Below are 18,036 nucleotides of genomic sequence, written 5' to 3' on the forward strand. Positions count from 1 at the left end.
CCGGCTGAGGGCTACGTGCAGGCAGATAACCCAAATGTAATGACTGCAATAGTGAAACGCTAAGAACATCTGCAGAAAGTGGCGGCAACAGATACACTTGCAGAAAAGAAAAAGGTAGCGAAGAAAACCTCTAACAAAAAGAAAACTGGAAGGAGGGGGATTATCAAGGATAGTCAGGGCTACGCAAGTAGAAAAGTTCAAAGAAAAAGGGGGGGGGGAGACTATACTAGTGATGGTATCTAGAAATACTTCTGTAAGAATGGAAAGGTTAAGGATAGACAGATGAGCAAAAAAAATAAAAAGAAATTTCACTTATCTGGCTAGAGAGACTGATAACAGCACCTGAATCGCAAGGCGGCAAACAAGATCAGAGTCTATGTAACCAAGTGTATTGTGGGTAAAGACTGAGCTTGAAAGGCTTTTGGTTTACACGAGCTGTAGAAACAGCTGAGTTGGTTCCAAAGGATCTAAACTGAACCTACACATTGAGGAGAAAATGAAAACTGATATCAGATGGTTAAGGCTGTTCAAAGTGCATCAAGACAAATCTGAACATGGCCTAACCAGCCGATGTCCCTTTATACTACTAAAATATCCTGGTGGTGTGGGAAGGAACACATTAGGTCACAAGCGGAAGAGAAACTCTAGAAGTTGGTTAAGTTCATTGCATTTCTATCCCAAGAGTCAGGACTGGGGTATTGAATACTATGAACACCTAGGAAGGTGACAAGTATGTAAGGATTTACTGAGAATCAAAAGATTAGGATAACAAGTCAAGTGACAATTCAAGAGTACTTTTTTCAATGTCCACAAATGCTATTGGTCATGTGTGCTACAGAAAGTCAGTATCACATTATATGAATAATGGCAAAGATGTTAAGTAGTTTGTCCTTTACGTGCATTCAACATTCCAACCCCCCTCATTCACATCTCTCAAGCCCTTCTATATCTTTTCCATGCCTTCCTAAATACCCAGTGGAATCAATCACCAAACACCCATTCTTGTATTCCATTTTTAGATCCATAACCCTGTATGTGAAGTGGTACTCCTATAGATCCAGGAGTATATCTGGTCCTGCTCCCTGTGGCCCTCCTCTGTCTTCAAGACAGACCATTCACACCCCCCAGACATCCATCTGCAGAGACTTAATTTTGTTTTTATCTATCGTCTCCAGTGAGAAGAGCTCTAACTCCTCTAGACTCTGGGAATATCATTTCCCCTCCCTTCCATACATCGTACTGGTTGTTTCCTCAGCTCAGTCTAAATGAATAATCTCCGTTTATATGTAACTGCACAACAAGCAGCAGTACCACTAAAGCAGCACTTAAGTTTTACCACTTCAAGTACCCCAGGTTACACCACAGTATTCCACTAGCTGCTGCCACTGCCCTCTCTCTTTGCCAATAGTAGTACAGTTCAAGTGTGGTAACACTTACCAAACCCCTGCCTTGTTATTTTAATACTGGTTTAACAATCTCCTGAGTACATACTTTTAGAGCGTAGATTTCCTACTGCTCAAGTAAACTACTACATTTGTTGCATTGATCTTCATGCGCTACTTTTTAACCCACAAGGGAAGCCTTTCTAAATCCTACCTAAAACTGTACCCAAGTTAATGCCATCAAAGTTAAACTTCCCTCAGATAAATCTGAAACAGAATGACAGCAGTACTGGACCCAATAACCATCCCCCCTGTGATACTTAGTCATTTCCCTTATTCCTGATACTGTTCACCACAACCTTGCATGTTCTACCAATTCAACTATGCATCAAATTACTTTGCTATAATCCTATCCCCAAAACCGTTTGTTTCCTACCAGCTGCCTATGCAGGAATGAGTAAGCATTCATGAAATCCAGACAGACCATGACTAGCTAAACTCCTCAATCAAGTTCTCCCAAACTGGATTACATTTGACTGACCGCTTCAACTTTGAATCCACAGAGGTGGTTTCCTGGAAACTGTCTGCACTCTAGGAAAGTAACCAATCTTCTGATTTCCTCCATGATTTTTCCCAAAGCCAACAACCCTGTACTTGCCTGGATTCATCCTGCACTCCTACCTCTTGTGCAAAGAAACTACTGTTGCCTTTTGCATTTATTATGCACTTCTGCAGTGGCCAACAATCTACTGGATGCCCCATCAAGAGATGTATTAACTCAATGGTTAGAGTTTAAGACCTTGGGAGGCTGTCCACTTGGTCTGTTGTGCTTCATTCCATTTTTGGACGCCAGTTCCCTCTCAGATCTTCTCTATTACCTTGTCTAACTGCAATGCTTTCCTTCCTGGCAGGACACCGTTCCCTTGTTTTGTACAGATTACAGGAAATATTCAATAATTTTGCCAATATCCACATCTATGATCTCCATCTCACATCTGACAGCCTGGCTAACCACCTCTTGGAACTATTTCATCTTGTGTCTATGTCACTCCCTTCCAGAGTTGCCTTTCTGCCCATGCCCAATACTACAGCACTTCTACATCTTTGTCCTCCTTTCTACATCAATGTCCAGTCTTTTGTTGCAACTGTTATGCTCATTTGGCCTGTATACTCACATGACATTCTAGTCTGGTTATCCCCTCAAATCCTTACTGCAAATAAAAATAAATACTGCATCTCAATACAGACAGTTTACTCCATTTCAGTTCCCACTCCTGTAAATGAACTCCCACAGCCCCCCCTTCACATTCTAATCACAAAACTCCTTCACATACTGTCATCTCGCAGGAATCAATGCACACCCATGACAGCTTTAAACAGAAATCAACCCCCTCCATTTTTAGGACTGCATCCAGATTTGCAGTTTCAGTCTTACACAAGCTGTCTGACCCTGTCATTTAACACCTCACTCAATCCCCATGCCTTCTCCACCACAAAGCTTGATGTCCTAGCCTGTTCCTGGCAGATTCAAATTCCCTATAAAGAACTCTCCTACCTTGCACCTCAATTCTCTAGCCTGTCATTTTCTCTTCCTGACAACTCTAGTGATAGAGTTAGAGTTACTGTACCACTCCCACCTAACCCTCACCCCTTCCTCTACCTTAACAACCAGGGCAGTGCATTCTAGGCTCTGCCCAAACCCTGGCTCTCCATGGGATGGTGTCCCTGCACCTGTTTTACCTCAAATTTGATGAGTGCCATTATGGAGATTATTGCCCTTCCATCCTTCACACTGGTTATTCCTTAACCTATACTCAAAAGAATCTCTACATTCCAATCCCTCATCTGGGACCCATATTTTTCCAAAAGCAGCAGTGTGGTATGCCCCATTCTGCACCACTGCATGCAGCTGCTCCATCTTCCAAGCCAGTCTTGTATACTGTACAGCAATATAAAGCCATGTACCTAGTCACACTAACTGAATTACAGCTAATCAACATAATACTGCAACACTTGCTAATTTCCACATAATTTATATTCAATTAACTTTCATTTCATCTGGACTTGTATTTCATCCTAGACTTCTTTTTGGGTAGAGCAGAACATAGTAAACGGTCAGTTACTTTCCAGTTACAGGACAATTAAATGCATTTGAGAGTGCAGGGATTCAGTAAATATATTTTCCTTAGCCTAATGCACAGATTACATTTTCGTCAAAAACAATGCACCCATTTAAAACTTCTACCTTCTTCATTCTGAGTGCCAGCAAGGATTCTGACATCCTCATGTCTTTGCCGAGAAACACTGGTGGAAGAGGAATGTTGACTACCTCGATCTCTAGAAGCAGAGTACTTTAAACTGCTGTGGTCAGCTGATATACTGTCAGTTCTGGAAAATAAAAATACAACACAAAAGAAAAAGTCAAGCACACCATAAAACTCCATCCCACACTGCATAAGAAAATTATGTTAGAGGTGAAATGAAACAATTTAGTATGCTTTTGTTTACTGAGGCACATTTTCAAAATTACTCCATAAAGTTAACTCAATAAAAAAAGTAGTTATGTAAGAATTTACCATAACAGTCCATGTCCTACTGATGACTGCTGCAATATTCCACACAGATTGATTTTCACTACTGACATCCAGTCAGGGTACCAAACGTTAAACCTTCCCTGAAGCATACCTCAGACGTATGACCTCAGCTCACAAGGGTATATTAGTAGACATATGAAAGTAAATCCTCAGACCATCTGACAAGTCAAATGCCTGAAGACATTCAAGATTAGTCAGTTTGGGGGGGGGGGGGGGGGTGAAGTTGGTAATAAGCTGGCCTTCTCGTTCCTACAGCTTGCCAAACAGGGCAGGAGTACAAGAGAGGATAGAAGAGTGGACTACACAAGAGGGAAGGAATACTGCAAAAAAGCAAATTCTTAGGCAACTGTACTATGCCCTGACTGAAAATCACTTCTGCAGTATTCCAAACAGACGAGTGATTCATAAAGCTTATGGGAAAAGGGAGGATGGGAGAAAATGGTGATATCTTTAAGAGTCCAGAAAGGACAGACCAAGCAAAGGCAGTCATGGACTTTACAGTTTTGGTGAAGCACAGAAGACAAAGCAGCTTCCACGATGGTCTTGGAATCCACCCCTTTGATGAAAGCACCAGAACAGGCCACTGATCTGGCAAAGTGAGCCTGCAGAATGTAGGGCAAGGATTTGCCAATGTGGGAGTAACGAGGAAAGGCAGTTAGAAATCCAGCTAGCACTGGTTTGTTTAGATTCTAACTGGCCTAGTTTCAAGTCCAAGCAAGAGACAAACAGTTGGTCTGCCATACAGTTTTCTCCAAATAAAAATCTTAGCTGTCTCTGCACATCAAGGAAATGCAGGAGTCTTTCACCTGTTTTACACGTTGGGGGAATGAGCGAGAAGATTGCAGACCTGTTCGAGTGACATCTTGTTTATCACTTTAGGTATGAAAGAGGGGTTGACCCTTGGGAACACAATCACCTTCTGAAAGAGAGAAAGTGAACAGCCAGGAGTGCAGAAGTGGAGTGCGTGTCTCATAACAGTTTTCCAGGTGCAGGATTTGACTTTAGAAGTAGCAGCTGGCTCAAGAGGAGGAAGACTGAGTTTTGCTAGCACAAAGTTGAGGTCACAAGGTGGAGGTAGTTTTTTTTGGTGGGAGGGGTTAAGTGTAGCACACCTTTTAGAAAAGTTCTGACCTCAAGCTTGGACATAACAGGCAGATTAAGGGGAAGACCGGCTGAAGGGTGGGCTTTCCAGAACTATGCCAGACTGCTTCACATGAGCTCAAATGGGAAAAAACTACAGAAACCTAATTTTGTGGGGTCCAGGGATTTTCACTGAGGGGAGGAGTCTCCTTGCCTCCTGTAGGACAGGATGCATGCCCTCAGAAAACTGGGGTCTGGAAGGGATAATAATCCTACTGTCCATAAGCTTAGGCTGGGATGAAACTGAACTGTTATGTTACAAAGTCCACTTTGTGGGGTAGCTGCAGGTGACTGGCCCTGGCTAAATAATGCACAGCTGAGGAATCAATGCTGCCTTGGCCAAAAGGGAGACAGTAGAAATTATTTTTTGGGATCCTTGGTAAAACTTTTGATACTACGGGAAGTAGAGAGAAATCACAAAACTTTCCTGTCCACCGAAAAGTGCTTCTATCCTCCTCTATCCTCCACACCAAGTGATGAGTCCTAGTGCAAAACAGGGGGAGTTTGTTGCTCTCCAGGGCAGATAAGTCTAAATGCGGTATACCTCACTTGTAGACTATGTATAAAGGAAAGGGTCTACTTCAAAACAGCGACTTACCTAAATCCAAAATGAACAAGATGACAAACTTGTCATGGACACCACATATTACCAAAGTGTTTTATAGGGAAAACGAACAGTTGGCCAACATAATGCAAAACGCATTTTGTCAACCCCACCAACTAAACATACCAACTCCAGGATCACATTACAGTGGGGGAAAAAGGCAAATTTCCCAATGTTGGCCAACCATTAGTTTTCCCTGTAAAAATTTCAGCAATATGTGGAGTCGATGTTTTGCAAGTTGGGTGATGTCGCGTTCATTTGCACAAACAGTCTAAGAAGGAAAGATCCACAAGTGGTCTCCAAGCATAGTCTTTCTCTGGCACTAAAAACACCCTTGAATAAAGACCTTCCCCTACTTGGGAAGGAAAAACTGGTTCCATCACTCCCTTGAACAGCATGCAAGGAAGGACAGATGAAGACAGACTGGCCTGGTGAATGAATAATAACCCCCTTGTAAGGAGGATTATCCTCTCCTTGCCATCTAGAACCTCTTCAGTACCCATACGTCTGAAATTGTAGACAGAAAAGTGGATATACTGAATTTTTGGAAGGTAAACAACTGTCAGGGTGAGAGGAGGGAACACTTTTTATATAAATCAAAACTAACTAGTTGGACTGTTCTTGGTTTCAGGTTTCCAGAATTCTTTTTGGATCACTCCTACCATTCTGCTAAAATTGCATGAGGGCTTAAGGAATCCCTTAGAAAATTTTGAAAACAAGGGCAGAAAAGTCTTAGATATTTGCCTGGTTTAACTTAGCCCCCTCATCCCACTTTTTGATCACCTCTGCAACAAAGGAACTAAAGTAAAGCTCTATCCAAATGAGACCATCTCATTTACATTCTCGAGTGGTTCTGAGAATGCAGCTAGGCAAATCTACTCAAAACAGTACCAGAGGTCACAGCCTTAGACTTAACAGTCATGCGCACACACACTAAACAGAGCAGTGACTTAGTACAACAGAATAAACTAATTTACAGCATTTTTCCCTCCACATGCAAACAAAACATTCCTCACATTTTCACAATTAGAATAAAAAAAAAAACTTTACCAGCCTGACAATTCAAACTTAAAATCAATGTTGTAGAAGCATGCAATACTTCCTGAACCATCCATAATGTTCCTACCGTTATCAGAAAGAGTAGGGTGGGAAATAACTGTTTAACAGCAGTAGGATTAACTAAATCCACAGCTGCTGGGTCAGGATTGGGAAGAGTGCACAGAAACTTGAAATGTGTGAAGTTCCTCAGTCTTTTTTTTTCTTTTTAACTACCTTTTTAGGGGCAACAGGCTGGCCATCAGAAAACTACACCTCCTCCAAAGCTGATGCCTCAGATGCAACCTTGGGCAGGAAAGGTGGTTTGGTATGCAAAGTCACTGTCTTTGTGGAAGATCACATAAGGTGGCTTAACAGATGAAGCTTGAATTTGAGGCACACAAAGTGATGGCTACGAAGAATGCAGTCTTCCATGACAAGAAATTCAAATCAACTTTAGCTGCCAGTTCAAAAGGAGACGCAACCAATGTTTGCAAAACCATAGTGAGGTCCCAGGGAGGAGTGGGATCCTTGACAGGTGGGTGAAGAAAACTGGAAGTTTCTTTGCTCACCAGTGGGAGTGGGGAGCCTTGAGCAGCCTACCTGTCCCTGTAGGAAGTGACCTCAGCACAAGAAGCTGTAGTAATTGGTTGTTTTGGACCATTTCTAGCTCTTTTGTAGTTCACTGTTTAAAATCTGCCTCTGGGCGTTTTTTTCTGGCTATACTGCTCAGACAAGCTCCTCATGGTCCTAGCTACAGGGAACTCAGAAAAGCGACTACTTTCTAGATTTAAGTATCTTTGCTTTTTTTCACTTGGAATAGCTTCAGTAGCTTACCCTGAACTAGCTTGAACTGTTTTTAACTGTTTGCTGCATTATTTTAAAATCTGCACTTAGTTACATTTTAGTCGAATTTGATCGAAAGTTTGTTTAATTTAACTGTTGAGGCTGCCCACAATGTGCTAGCCTGTGTAACTGATTTATCACTGTTTCTGCATTTTCTGTGTGTTTCTATAAAAAAAAAAAATAATAATCCTTGTTTTCCCGCCTCTCCTCGACTAGTTTAGACCAGTTTACAGGCATTGCTGTATTCTGGGCTGTGGTGTAGTTCTTGTGTTGTCCATTACCTTACTTGGATAGAAGGAAGTTTCTTTGCTCACCAGTGGGAGTGGGGAGCCTTGAGCAGCCTACCTGTCCCTGTAGGAAGTGACCTCAGCACAAGAAGCTGTACTAATTGGTTGTTTTGGACCATTTCTAGCTCTTTTGTAGTTCACTGTTTAAAATCCACATTTGCACGGCTTTGCGCCATTGTGCGCATAGCCGGTTAAACTTCTTCTGGCTCCGCCAGGTTTGCTCTTCAAATTTTCCCTTAAGGAAGCTCTACTCTTAGTATAATCAGACTACTCACTATATTATAAGCCTAGCACTTGTTCTCAATACTTCTCTACTAAGTAAGCACTCTCGTACTAAGTAAAGCACTACATCTACTTACCACCCCTGTGAATATCCACTTCCCTTAAAGGTACAGCACTCCCTTATACTGTTCTAGCATGTCAAGTGGTAGATTACTGGCGTCCTCTCCAGTTCAGCTGGTCAATCTGGGTATCTTGAGACAATGCTACAATTGTCTCATGTACACAGACAACCCTCTCCTCCTCCCAACAAACACAAATACATGTGAGAGATGCAACTATATAGCCAAACTGGAGGCTGAACTCTCAACTCAGGGCTGGCATGACCAGACAGGAAGAGATGGTAACCACACACACAACAATCCCAGTCCCACATAGACCTACCACAACTGCAAACCAAACACATAAAAACACAAAGACATACTCGGAGGCTCTAATAAAAAACTTACCAAAACAGAGGCTCCCAAAGCAGACATCCAAAAATCCACCACCTCAAAACAAAACACATGCAACACATACTTCAATAAATCAGTGTCTCAACCAATCACAGCCTTTAAGGCCAAACACCATGCCTGATACACTAGTAATAGGTGACTATAGTCAGACACACTGATGTCCCGCTGACCAGGCTGAACAAGGAGAGGGTGACTGAGCTGCATCGGGAGCTAGGATCCGCCACATAGCACACGCACTCAAGTCACTCCAAAGCAAGTACAAATAGGACTCAGTCATTGTCCATGCTGGTGTGAATGACCTGAGACGTACCTCCCTGGACTACATGGAGAGACAGAGGAGCTCTCCGATTATGTAGCCCAGGCTGGTACGACCATGACCCTGAGCAGCATCTTGCCCTCACCAAGAATGATACCACAATACAAAGACAAGATGATCAGCTTTAATAATTGGCTCAAGTACTGGTGTCATTCTAAGGGGATCCAATGTCTGTCTGCCTGGGATGACATGTTGGACAAGCCACGCTGCTTCGCAAGGGATGGCTTACATCTGTCAAGACTGGGCTTCCGGATACTGGCTAAGGCTCTTGCCACCCCCATAGTGCCTTTTTTAGGAAAGGCTCAAAAGACAAACCCACCTACTTAGAAAACAAAAATGGAAAAAAACTAAGGGTAATGCTGCTCAATGCCAGAAGTCTAAATCTCAAGATGCAAGCACTTGATACACTCCTCAGCATGGAGAACATAGACGTCTGTGCAGTAACTGAAACCTAGTTCAAGGCTCCTGAGAGCACCCCAGCGCTACCAGGCTATACCTCGTATCATGCTTTTCAGCCCCAAAACCCGGGCCGAACCACAAAGGGAGGGGGGAGTGTCCATATTCATCAAAGACACCCACACCTCCAGGTTAGTAGCAACACACGAAGCATCAGAGACCATACAGGTGCAACTAACCATAGGCAAAACTGCTATACAACTGGTAGCATGTTACAGACCACCCTCCCAATCTCAAGAACCCCACTCAGCCTTCCTGAAGACATTGGAGGATATGAATGCATCACAAAATACCATCATACTGGGAGACTTCAACTACCCAAACATAGATTGGGTACATTATTCTAGCCCTAATACCCTAGCCCAAAGGTTCCTGGAATTCATAAATTCAAATGCACTGGAACAACTAGTCACCTCTCCCACTAGGGAGATAATATACTAGACCTGATCATCACAAACATGGGGACAAAATGCTCCACACCGGAAGTATACCCCTCACTAGTGAGATCTGACCACAAACTAATCACCCTGGATATACATATCCCACCTCCACCTCCAGCACAAAAGACCACAGTGAAAAACTTCTCAAAAGCAGACTTCACTCTTCTTAAGACTGAGATGGTATCCTTTAAGCCCACTGTGCCAGTGGATACCACATCCCACAATGCCGAATCCTTTACAAATGCTATGGACATCTCCAAGAATGCATGGATCATGCAATCCCAAATAAATCCAAGCCCCTCCCCACCAAAGGCAAGCGTCCTGTCTGGTGGACCTCAGCCATTAACAAATTGTATAACAAAAGAAGGAAGCTACTGCATGTCAGAGCAAAATCCCATGAAGGGAAGACCTCTCTGATCAACATTAGCAGAAAACTACGTTCTCTCAAAAACATCCAAGGCAAACTTCGAGAGAAAAATCGCTAAGGACACTAAAGATAACCACAAAGCCTTCTTCAGCTATGTTAGAAACCTGGGCGGAAACCCTCAGATACGCTCAGAGTTGGTTCACAACAAAAAAATACACTGAACCCACAGATAGTCAACATTCTGGCTGACGGGTTCAGTGCAAATTTCTCCCCTCCTTCACCCCCAAAAGAAGAAATACTTATCCCAGCTGAATGTAATCTCCCTGTCATCTCAGATGTCCAAGTGAGAACCGCCCTAAACAAAGCTAAAAACACAGCATCAATGGGACCTGACGGTATCCCGGGTTGCGTGTTACGTGAACTCCAAGAAGAGCTAAACCCACACATAAAAATGCTATTTAACCTTAGCCTTACTTCGGGATATGTACCTGAACACTGGCGTACAGCAACAGTGGTCCCACTCCACAAAGGGGGTGCCTCTACAGACCCTGGAAACTACCGCCCCATAAGCTTAACCAGCCTGGTCTGCAAAGCTATGGAAAGAATTATGGAACTCAGACATAGGGGACCTACAGACACTTGACCCCACCCAGTTCGGCTTTGTAAAGGGCAGATCCTGCCTTTTGAACCTGGTTGACTTTTTCGAAACAGTCACTAGAGCCATTGATGAGGGCAAAGCAGTCCATTCAGCCTACCTGGACTTGGCTAAGGCCTTCGACACAATACCCCACTCAGGCATCATAGATAAGCTCAACAGCTTAAACGTAAACCCTTATGTCACTAGATGGGTTGCAAACTGGCTAAAGGACAGAACCCATAAAGTTAAAATCGCTGGAGCAATGTCAGACTCAAAGCCAGTCACAAGTGGTGTCCCACAGGGATCTGTCCTGGGACCCCTCGTTCGGCATTTATTTCTCAGATGTTAAAGCAAACATGGGAGGACTGTGGCTGACAAAGTTCGCAGATGACTGCAAACTAGGCGCCATAGTCGATACACCAGCGGACACATACATCCTACAAAAAGGCCTCACAGAAACGGACAACTGGTGCCGGAGTCACGGCCTTAAACTAAATGCCAAAAAATGTATAGTCATCCCCTTTGGGAAAAACAAAGTACCCACAAATTATCACAGACAGCAACCCACTGAGTACGGAAAAAGTAATCAGAGACCTAGGGACCCAAGTAGACAGCGACCTCTCATTTGACACCCACGTTGCCAAAGTGGTTAGAAAAACATTCTACCTTGCACACCTCATCATGAAGGGATTCACATCCAGATCCAAGGATGTCATTGTACCCCTATACTCCTCCCTCATCAGACCCATGATAGAGTACAATGCCCCATTTGGTATGTACCTCACCCGGCATTTGCAACAGCTGGAGAGACCACAAAAGTACCTCACCAAGAGGATCAAGGGTCTCCAACATATGTCTTATTCTGCCAGACTAAAGAAACTTCAGCTCTATTCAGTAGCATACCGCCTGCTCAGAGGTGATCTCTGCCTGAAGTACAAGGCCATGTCCAATCAGGATCTGATGGATATGCTCCACCTCAAAAAATCCAAATCCATCAGGACCACGAGAGCCAAAGACTTAAACCTCGGCACAAGTATGAACAGGACATGCTGGAGGGATAGATTCATAACCCAGAGGCTTCCCATGCTTTGGAACAAGATCCCAGTTTGTATTAGGCAGAGCCCCTCACTGACTCTCTTCAAGAGAAATCTTGATGAGTGGATGGAAGATCGTAAGTTTACCCCAGGGGTCACATCTGTGTCACTGCTGGACAGGGGCACAGTATTCTAAATTTATTCTGTACATTTTTTGTACCATTTCATGGGGTGGCAAAAGCCACATCACTATGGCTAGGCTTACAAATGCCCCAGGGCAGATAGCCTAGTACTATACTATGAAACTATTAAGATCAACTTAGATTAAGCCAAAGGGGATGAATTTTCCCCAAAGTGAAAATTAGAAATGGCTGCCAATTTCACTTTCTAGCATCTATTTTTCATAACAGAGCTAGTTTTTCTATGGTGAAAGTCTAAAACAGCAGGAACAGGAGCTGTAAAGGGATCCAGCCGATTTTGGTAAGCCCAAATTGAAATCTCCATCAACTTGCTGTTATATTTTCCTAGTGGAAGCTACATGTGCTGTAGCCAAAATTTTTCTAACCGGGGAAGAAAGCCAGGGTTTCTAGCCATCAAATAAATTGGAACAACCAAGTGGCCAATTTCAGTCTGGATAGATCTGGGTGAGAGCATCCTGAACGATGGGACAGAGGGTCCGGAATGGGATCTAGAGTGGCAAACCATGCGAGACCAAAGAGGAGAAACCAAACCTGCCAAGGCCAAAAGGGAGAAATGAGATTACTTTCCTCCAGAGAGCTCAGAGGCCGAAGTGTAATTTGGTAATGAGAGGAAGAGGAGAGTAAGCATAAAGCAGACTTGGGGGCCAAGCATAGACTACAGCATCTCTGATCGACCCTGAGGAAGGATCAAGGCAGGAAACTGTGCATTTGGTGTTGGAAGGACACATGAAGAGATCACAGCAAGGTTGACCCCATTTTTGGAAGATCATGTTTGCTAATGAAGGGTTCAGAGGCCACTCATGAGACATCAGAATGGTCCTGAGCCTGTCCACTAAAATGTTTGGACTTCCTTGGAAGGTGCACTGCCACTTGAAAGTGGCTGGAAGAGATCGCCCATTCCCATAACCTCGCATGGCCTCTCAACATAAGGGTAAGACCTGGTTCTTCCCTGCTTGTTGATGTATCAAACTGACATGGTCTGTCTGAATTGCAATGGTCCCTGTGGGGAGAAGTTTGAAGGGCTTTCAATGCTAGGAGCACTGCTGTCATCTCCAGGACATTTATATGCAAATTGGTCTCTAATGGGGACAATGTGCTTTGGACAGTCTGACCCAAGTAATGCTCCCCACCACCAGAGCTGAGAAGCATCTGTGGTAAGTGACCTTTGGAGGAAAGATAGAGAGACTACTTGAGAACCTGCGATTGAAGGCACCAGAGAAGAGATTCCTTGCATACTCGAGATATCCTCTAAATCATCCCGTCAGAACACAGAAGAGACAATTGGACTGCTGGTGTCCACTGAAGTATTCTCATATGGAGACGAGCTGTAGAAATAAAGAGTTAGGGTGGCAGCCATGGAGCCCAATGCTCTTACAGACAGACATGCTCGAGCGAACGGATGCCTAGAATTTGTTTGACATTGAGTCTGAGAGTGGAAATCCTGTCTGGAGGGAGAAGAGCTAAACAATGTGTTGTGTCCAGACAGGCTCTGATGAAATCACCTGGACTATGTGGAGATCTTTAGAATAATGGAAATGCCCAAGTTTGAAGCTAGTTTTAAGACGTAGTCTCTGGCCTGGAGGAGTCCATGCCTGGTGGGAGCAGTGAGGAGCCAATCCTCCAGATAGGTAAACACACTGAATCCTTGCTGTCTCAGGTGGGCTGCCACTACTGCCATGCATTTGGTGAACACCCTGGGGGTTGTTGTGAAACCTAAGTGGAGTACTCTGAACTGGTAATGACAGTCTCCCAACCAGAAGTGGGGAAACCTTCTGGAGAGCCTGTTCATTTTGATGCAATAGTATATATCCTGAAGGTCTACAAAGCACATCTAGTCATTCTTCTGCAGGAAGGGCAGAATGGACTGTATAGTGACCATTTGGAACTTTGAATAGGCAAATGATTTGTTCAGGGTTGTAAGATCCAAAGTGGGTTTGAGGTCCCCTGCCTTCTTGGGCACTAAATCTGAAAGATGCCCAATCAGAGCTAGTTTTGGGGGTCAGTCAGAATGACTTTGCAAGCAGCTTTGAAGTTTCTAATGCTGCAGCTTTCCTCTAACTAGGTGGAACACCAGAGAGGTTCTTGATAGTAGTGGTATTTTGGAAAAAGGGTATGACGTAACCTCTGGATATGACGTTTAACACCCAACAGTCTCTCGTGATAGCTTCCCAGGCTGCTGGGTGCAGAGCTAAACGTCCAACTGCCTCCAGAGAACTGGAACACTCCACTGAAACACTCATGCACTGTGGAAATAGTGAGACGGGAAACCAAGAGAGAATCTTACCGAGCTCTCAAGAGTTTGAATCAGAAAATTGATGAAAAAACCTGTTCTGTCCCTTCATCTTTCTGTCCAGATTCAAAAGTCTGAATCTCTTCAGGAAAAGATGCATCTTTTTACCAGAAATCATAAGGATTATTTAATGTTTGAATAAAACCCTAAGCCAGGCACAGTAAAATTACTCCTGTCCAAGGAAATTTGTGGAAAAGTAGACGCAGGTTTAGTTTTCTGTTCTTTTTGACAGAAAAAAATGGGGCCAACAATGTTAGAAATGGTAACAGCAGTTTCCACAAGGATGGAGACACCATTCTAACAACAAGGAAGCGTTCTCTGCCCTCTCCCCCAGGAACGAAATAACTGGCTCCCTTGCCCACTAAGAGGAACCTAACAGCCACAGAGGATGCAGCTACCTCCAGCTCCATAGTCTATGTAGGTGCTACACTAGAGGGATCCGATGTAAAAGATGAATGGTTTGAGGTACAACAAATGGCAACAGCAGTGTCACCCACCTGCGAGCGAGGTAAATTTCTAGCCTGTGGCGGCAAAAGCAGTTTGCTTAACTTCCTTTTTGTGGCTGGAAGGAGGACCAACCATGGTACCTGACAGTTTGCTCCATGGTCACACCAAAAATGAAGTCTTTCCCAGGGAAAACGAGCAGAAAATGCCACTAACTGAAAATCTTTAAAAGTCACTTTCACAGACAGAAGAAAAAAACAGTAAAAAGCTCACACACTTTAAAAGCACTACACTGTAAAATAATTTCTCCACATAAAAATGTTTTTTCAGTTACTGTAAACAACTTTTAAACAGACATGAATACTCCTTTTAAAAGTACAGTCTCATGGCAGTCAATTGAAAAAAAACTTCTAACTTTTAAAATAACTTGCCGGAGGAGGAAAGTAATGAACAAACTACTGAATGGATGTTTTTTTCAGGGGAACTCATCTACCCAGCAAAAGGAAAGTTGTGTACACTTACTATAAATGTAGATGTTAGAGTGTATTCGCTGTTGGTCACCACATTTGAGTTACCTGCTTGCAGTAGCCCTCAGTCGGCCTGAAGCAGCAGACGCCATTACATCAGTTTTTCTGGACCCAGATGTCAGGTGCCCCCTCATGGGAAGCAATTAAATAAAGATAGATATATATAGATAGATAGATAGATAGATATAGAGATATATAGATATAGAGATATATAGATATAGAGATATATAGAGATTGTTAAATGTCTATAAAAATACATATTACTTACAGTATACTATAGTAAAGAAAAATTTGGAGTTAAATAGTATGAATAAAAAATTAGTGTGTTGTACTAATAATAAAAAAGTAACAAGTGTGTTTGTAAAATTAACAAGTTACAGTTTGGATTGTAAAAGGGTAACGATTTTGGATTTTTGACTAAAGTTTTATTAAAGGAAAGTTAGGGTACATTGTATTTGTACAATATAAGTATGTTTGAAACATTTTGATTAGAAGTGCTAGTATCATTAGTCTTTAATGTTCTAGATGTTAAAGATAAAAATGCTTAGCATACATTACAATGACCCAGAAGGGTATATATAGCGCTTTCTTGAAGAATGTGACTAGAAGTGTACATTGTACAGCTACATTCCACCACCCCCAGTTTAAGAGGACTTCTTACTGAAATCATTAATGACTGGTATTATCATTCTGGAATGTGTCTGATTTGAATGATTTAGAAGGATTTCTATGCCATTTCTCCTTTGTATTCTATATGAATAGACTAAATTTGTATTTGATAGGAATCCCTAGGTGGCCCCTGCAAGCAGAATCTTGTAAAGTGTTTGACATGATTATGTTTGAATAAAATGAAGTGCATTATGCATGGCATAGGCAGATTCCACCAAAATTTACAAAATAGAGTGCGCAGCATTATGCGGATCGCATGTCATCTAACCTAAAACAAAACCAAAAAAAGCTAAACTATTAAAAATTTGTGAACAATTCCAAGATAAGCTTAACAAAGATTGTCGTAATATTGTGTATTGTCATGAAATTAAAAGGCTTCAATTGTAAATTGATTAATGATTGTACTTTAATTTGAATGGCTGCAATTTGAATGGCTTGCCAAGCAACAGTTGGCCTATAATCATAAGTGTATTGCACTACATTTGTATTCGACTCACATGTGGGATTTATTGAAAGTACCTTAGATCGATACATATTGCTTCGATTCATTAGTTAAATTGTTATGTTGCTTTTACTTATGAAAATAAATTGTACATGTGCATTCATAAGATGAACTTTCCACACTGTTTGGATTTATTTAATCTATGGAGATTTTTTACACTGTTATATTTCTATTGTTGTTATTTTATTGACTTTATATACACTTTATATTGACTATTTGCTGAATGCGCGGTCCATCAAATGATGATGCTTTTGAGTTTTTTGATGTAGGGTGAGTTTGTTTGATCGGAGGGGATTTTCGTGCCGGTTGTTTTGATTTTGTCGGTAAATAACGCATTGGGCTTTTAGTAGTAGACCCATATAGATATATATATATATATATATATATGATATATACATATATATATATATACATATATATATATATATATATATATATATATATATATATATATATATATATATATATATATATATATATATATATATATATATATATATATATATATATATATATATATATATATATATATATATATATAGATATATATAGATATATATACACAAGGTTATACCTCCAACAAAAAAGCTGGAGGGAGGGTAACCAGGACTGCAACAGTGAATACACTAACATCTACATTTATGTTAAGTGTACACAAGTGTACTATGTTCTTTGTGTTTCACTGTTGCAGTCATCACATTTGGGTAGATTCCCAAAGCTAAGGATGGGATGAGAAAGTTAGATAGCATTAGGACCAGCTATAAGGCCCTGTAAAACCAGCTCTGGATTTAGAGAAAACTGGCAGATGGTAATGCTTGGTGAAAGTATGTACAGAACTCCAGGTAGCAGCTTCTAGGAGGTCACTGGTAGGGACACCTGTGAGAAAGGCTGTAGAGGTAGATGCAGCCCTGGTGGAGTGTGGTCTTACCTCCTGTGGGATAGCTTTTTCATGGTGCTTATAGCAGAAATGAACGCAATGGCCTATCCACTTAGAAATGTTTTGCTTTGAAATGGCCTTCCCCTCTGCCCCTGCAGCAAATGCCACCAGCAGCTGTTCAGATTTCCTTTGAGGTTTAGTCCTGTCCAAGTAAAATCTAAGTTATCTGTGCACATCTAAGGAGTGCAGTATCCTTTCCCCTTTGTTCTGTACATTAGAAAAGGCTAGCAAATAAATGGACTGATTAAGAGCAACATGGGATACTACCTTGGGCATGAAGGAGGGATTGGTCCTGAGGGACACCCTGTCCGCATAAAAGATGCTGAAAGGCTCTACTGCCATAAGGGCGTGTCAGTCAAACACCCTTCTTGCTGAAGTGATTGCTAAAAGGAAGGCTGTTTTCCAAGAAAGGAATTAACTCTGCAATGGCAGCTGGCTCAAAAGGTGGTAGAGTGAGTTTTTCCAATACAAAGTTAAGGTCCCAGGCTGGAGTTGGGGCTCTCCTGGGTGGTCTTAAGTTTTTGACCCCTCTGAGGAACTGCTTAAGCAGTGGATGAGAGAAGAGGGGTGGGTTCTGTGTTGTAATGAACTGAAA

General features: G+C 42.2%; 1 protein-coding gene across 1 annotated transcript in view; it reads right to left on the reverse strand.

Annotated features, from left to right (window-relative positions):
* LOC122816313 (putative uncharacterized SMG1-like protein) overlaps positions 1 to 18,036 on the reverse strand; it is a 403,196-nt gene that overhangs the window by 178,996 nt on the left and 206,164 nt on the right. Inside the window, exon 2 of the mRNA XM_044089046.1 lies at positions 3,628 to 3,770. Within this exon, the coding sequence (XP_043944981.1) occupies positions 3,628 to 3,770 (143 nt within the window). The remainder of the gene's footprint in view (positions 1 to 3,627; positions 3,771 to 18,036) is intronic.

This window comes from Protopterus annectens, chromosome 12.part0, assembly GCF_019279795.1.
Source record: "Protopterus annectens isolate FY-2018-M chromosome 12.part0, PAN1.0, whole genome shotgun sequence".
Lineage (NCBI taxonomy): Eukaryota > Metazoa > Chordata > Ceratodontiformes > Protopteridae > Protopterus > Protopterus annectens.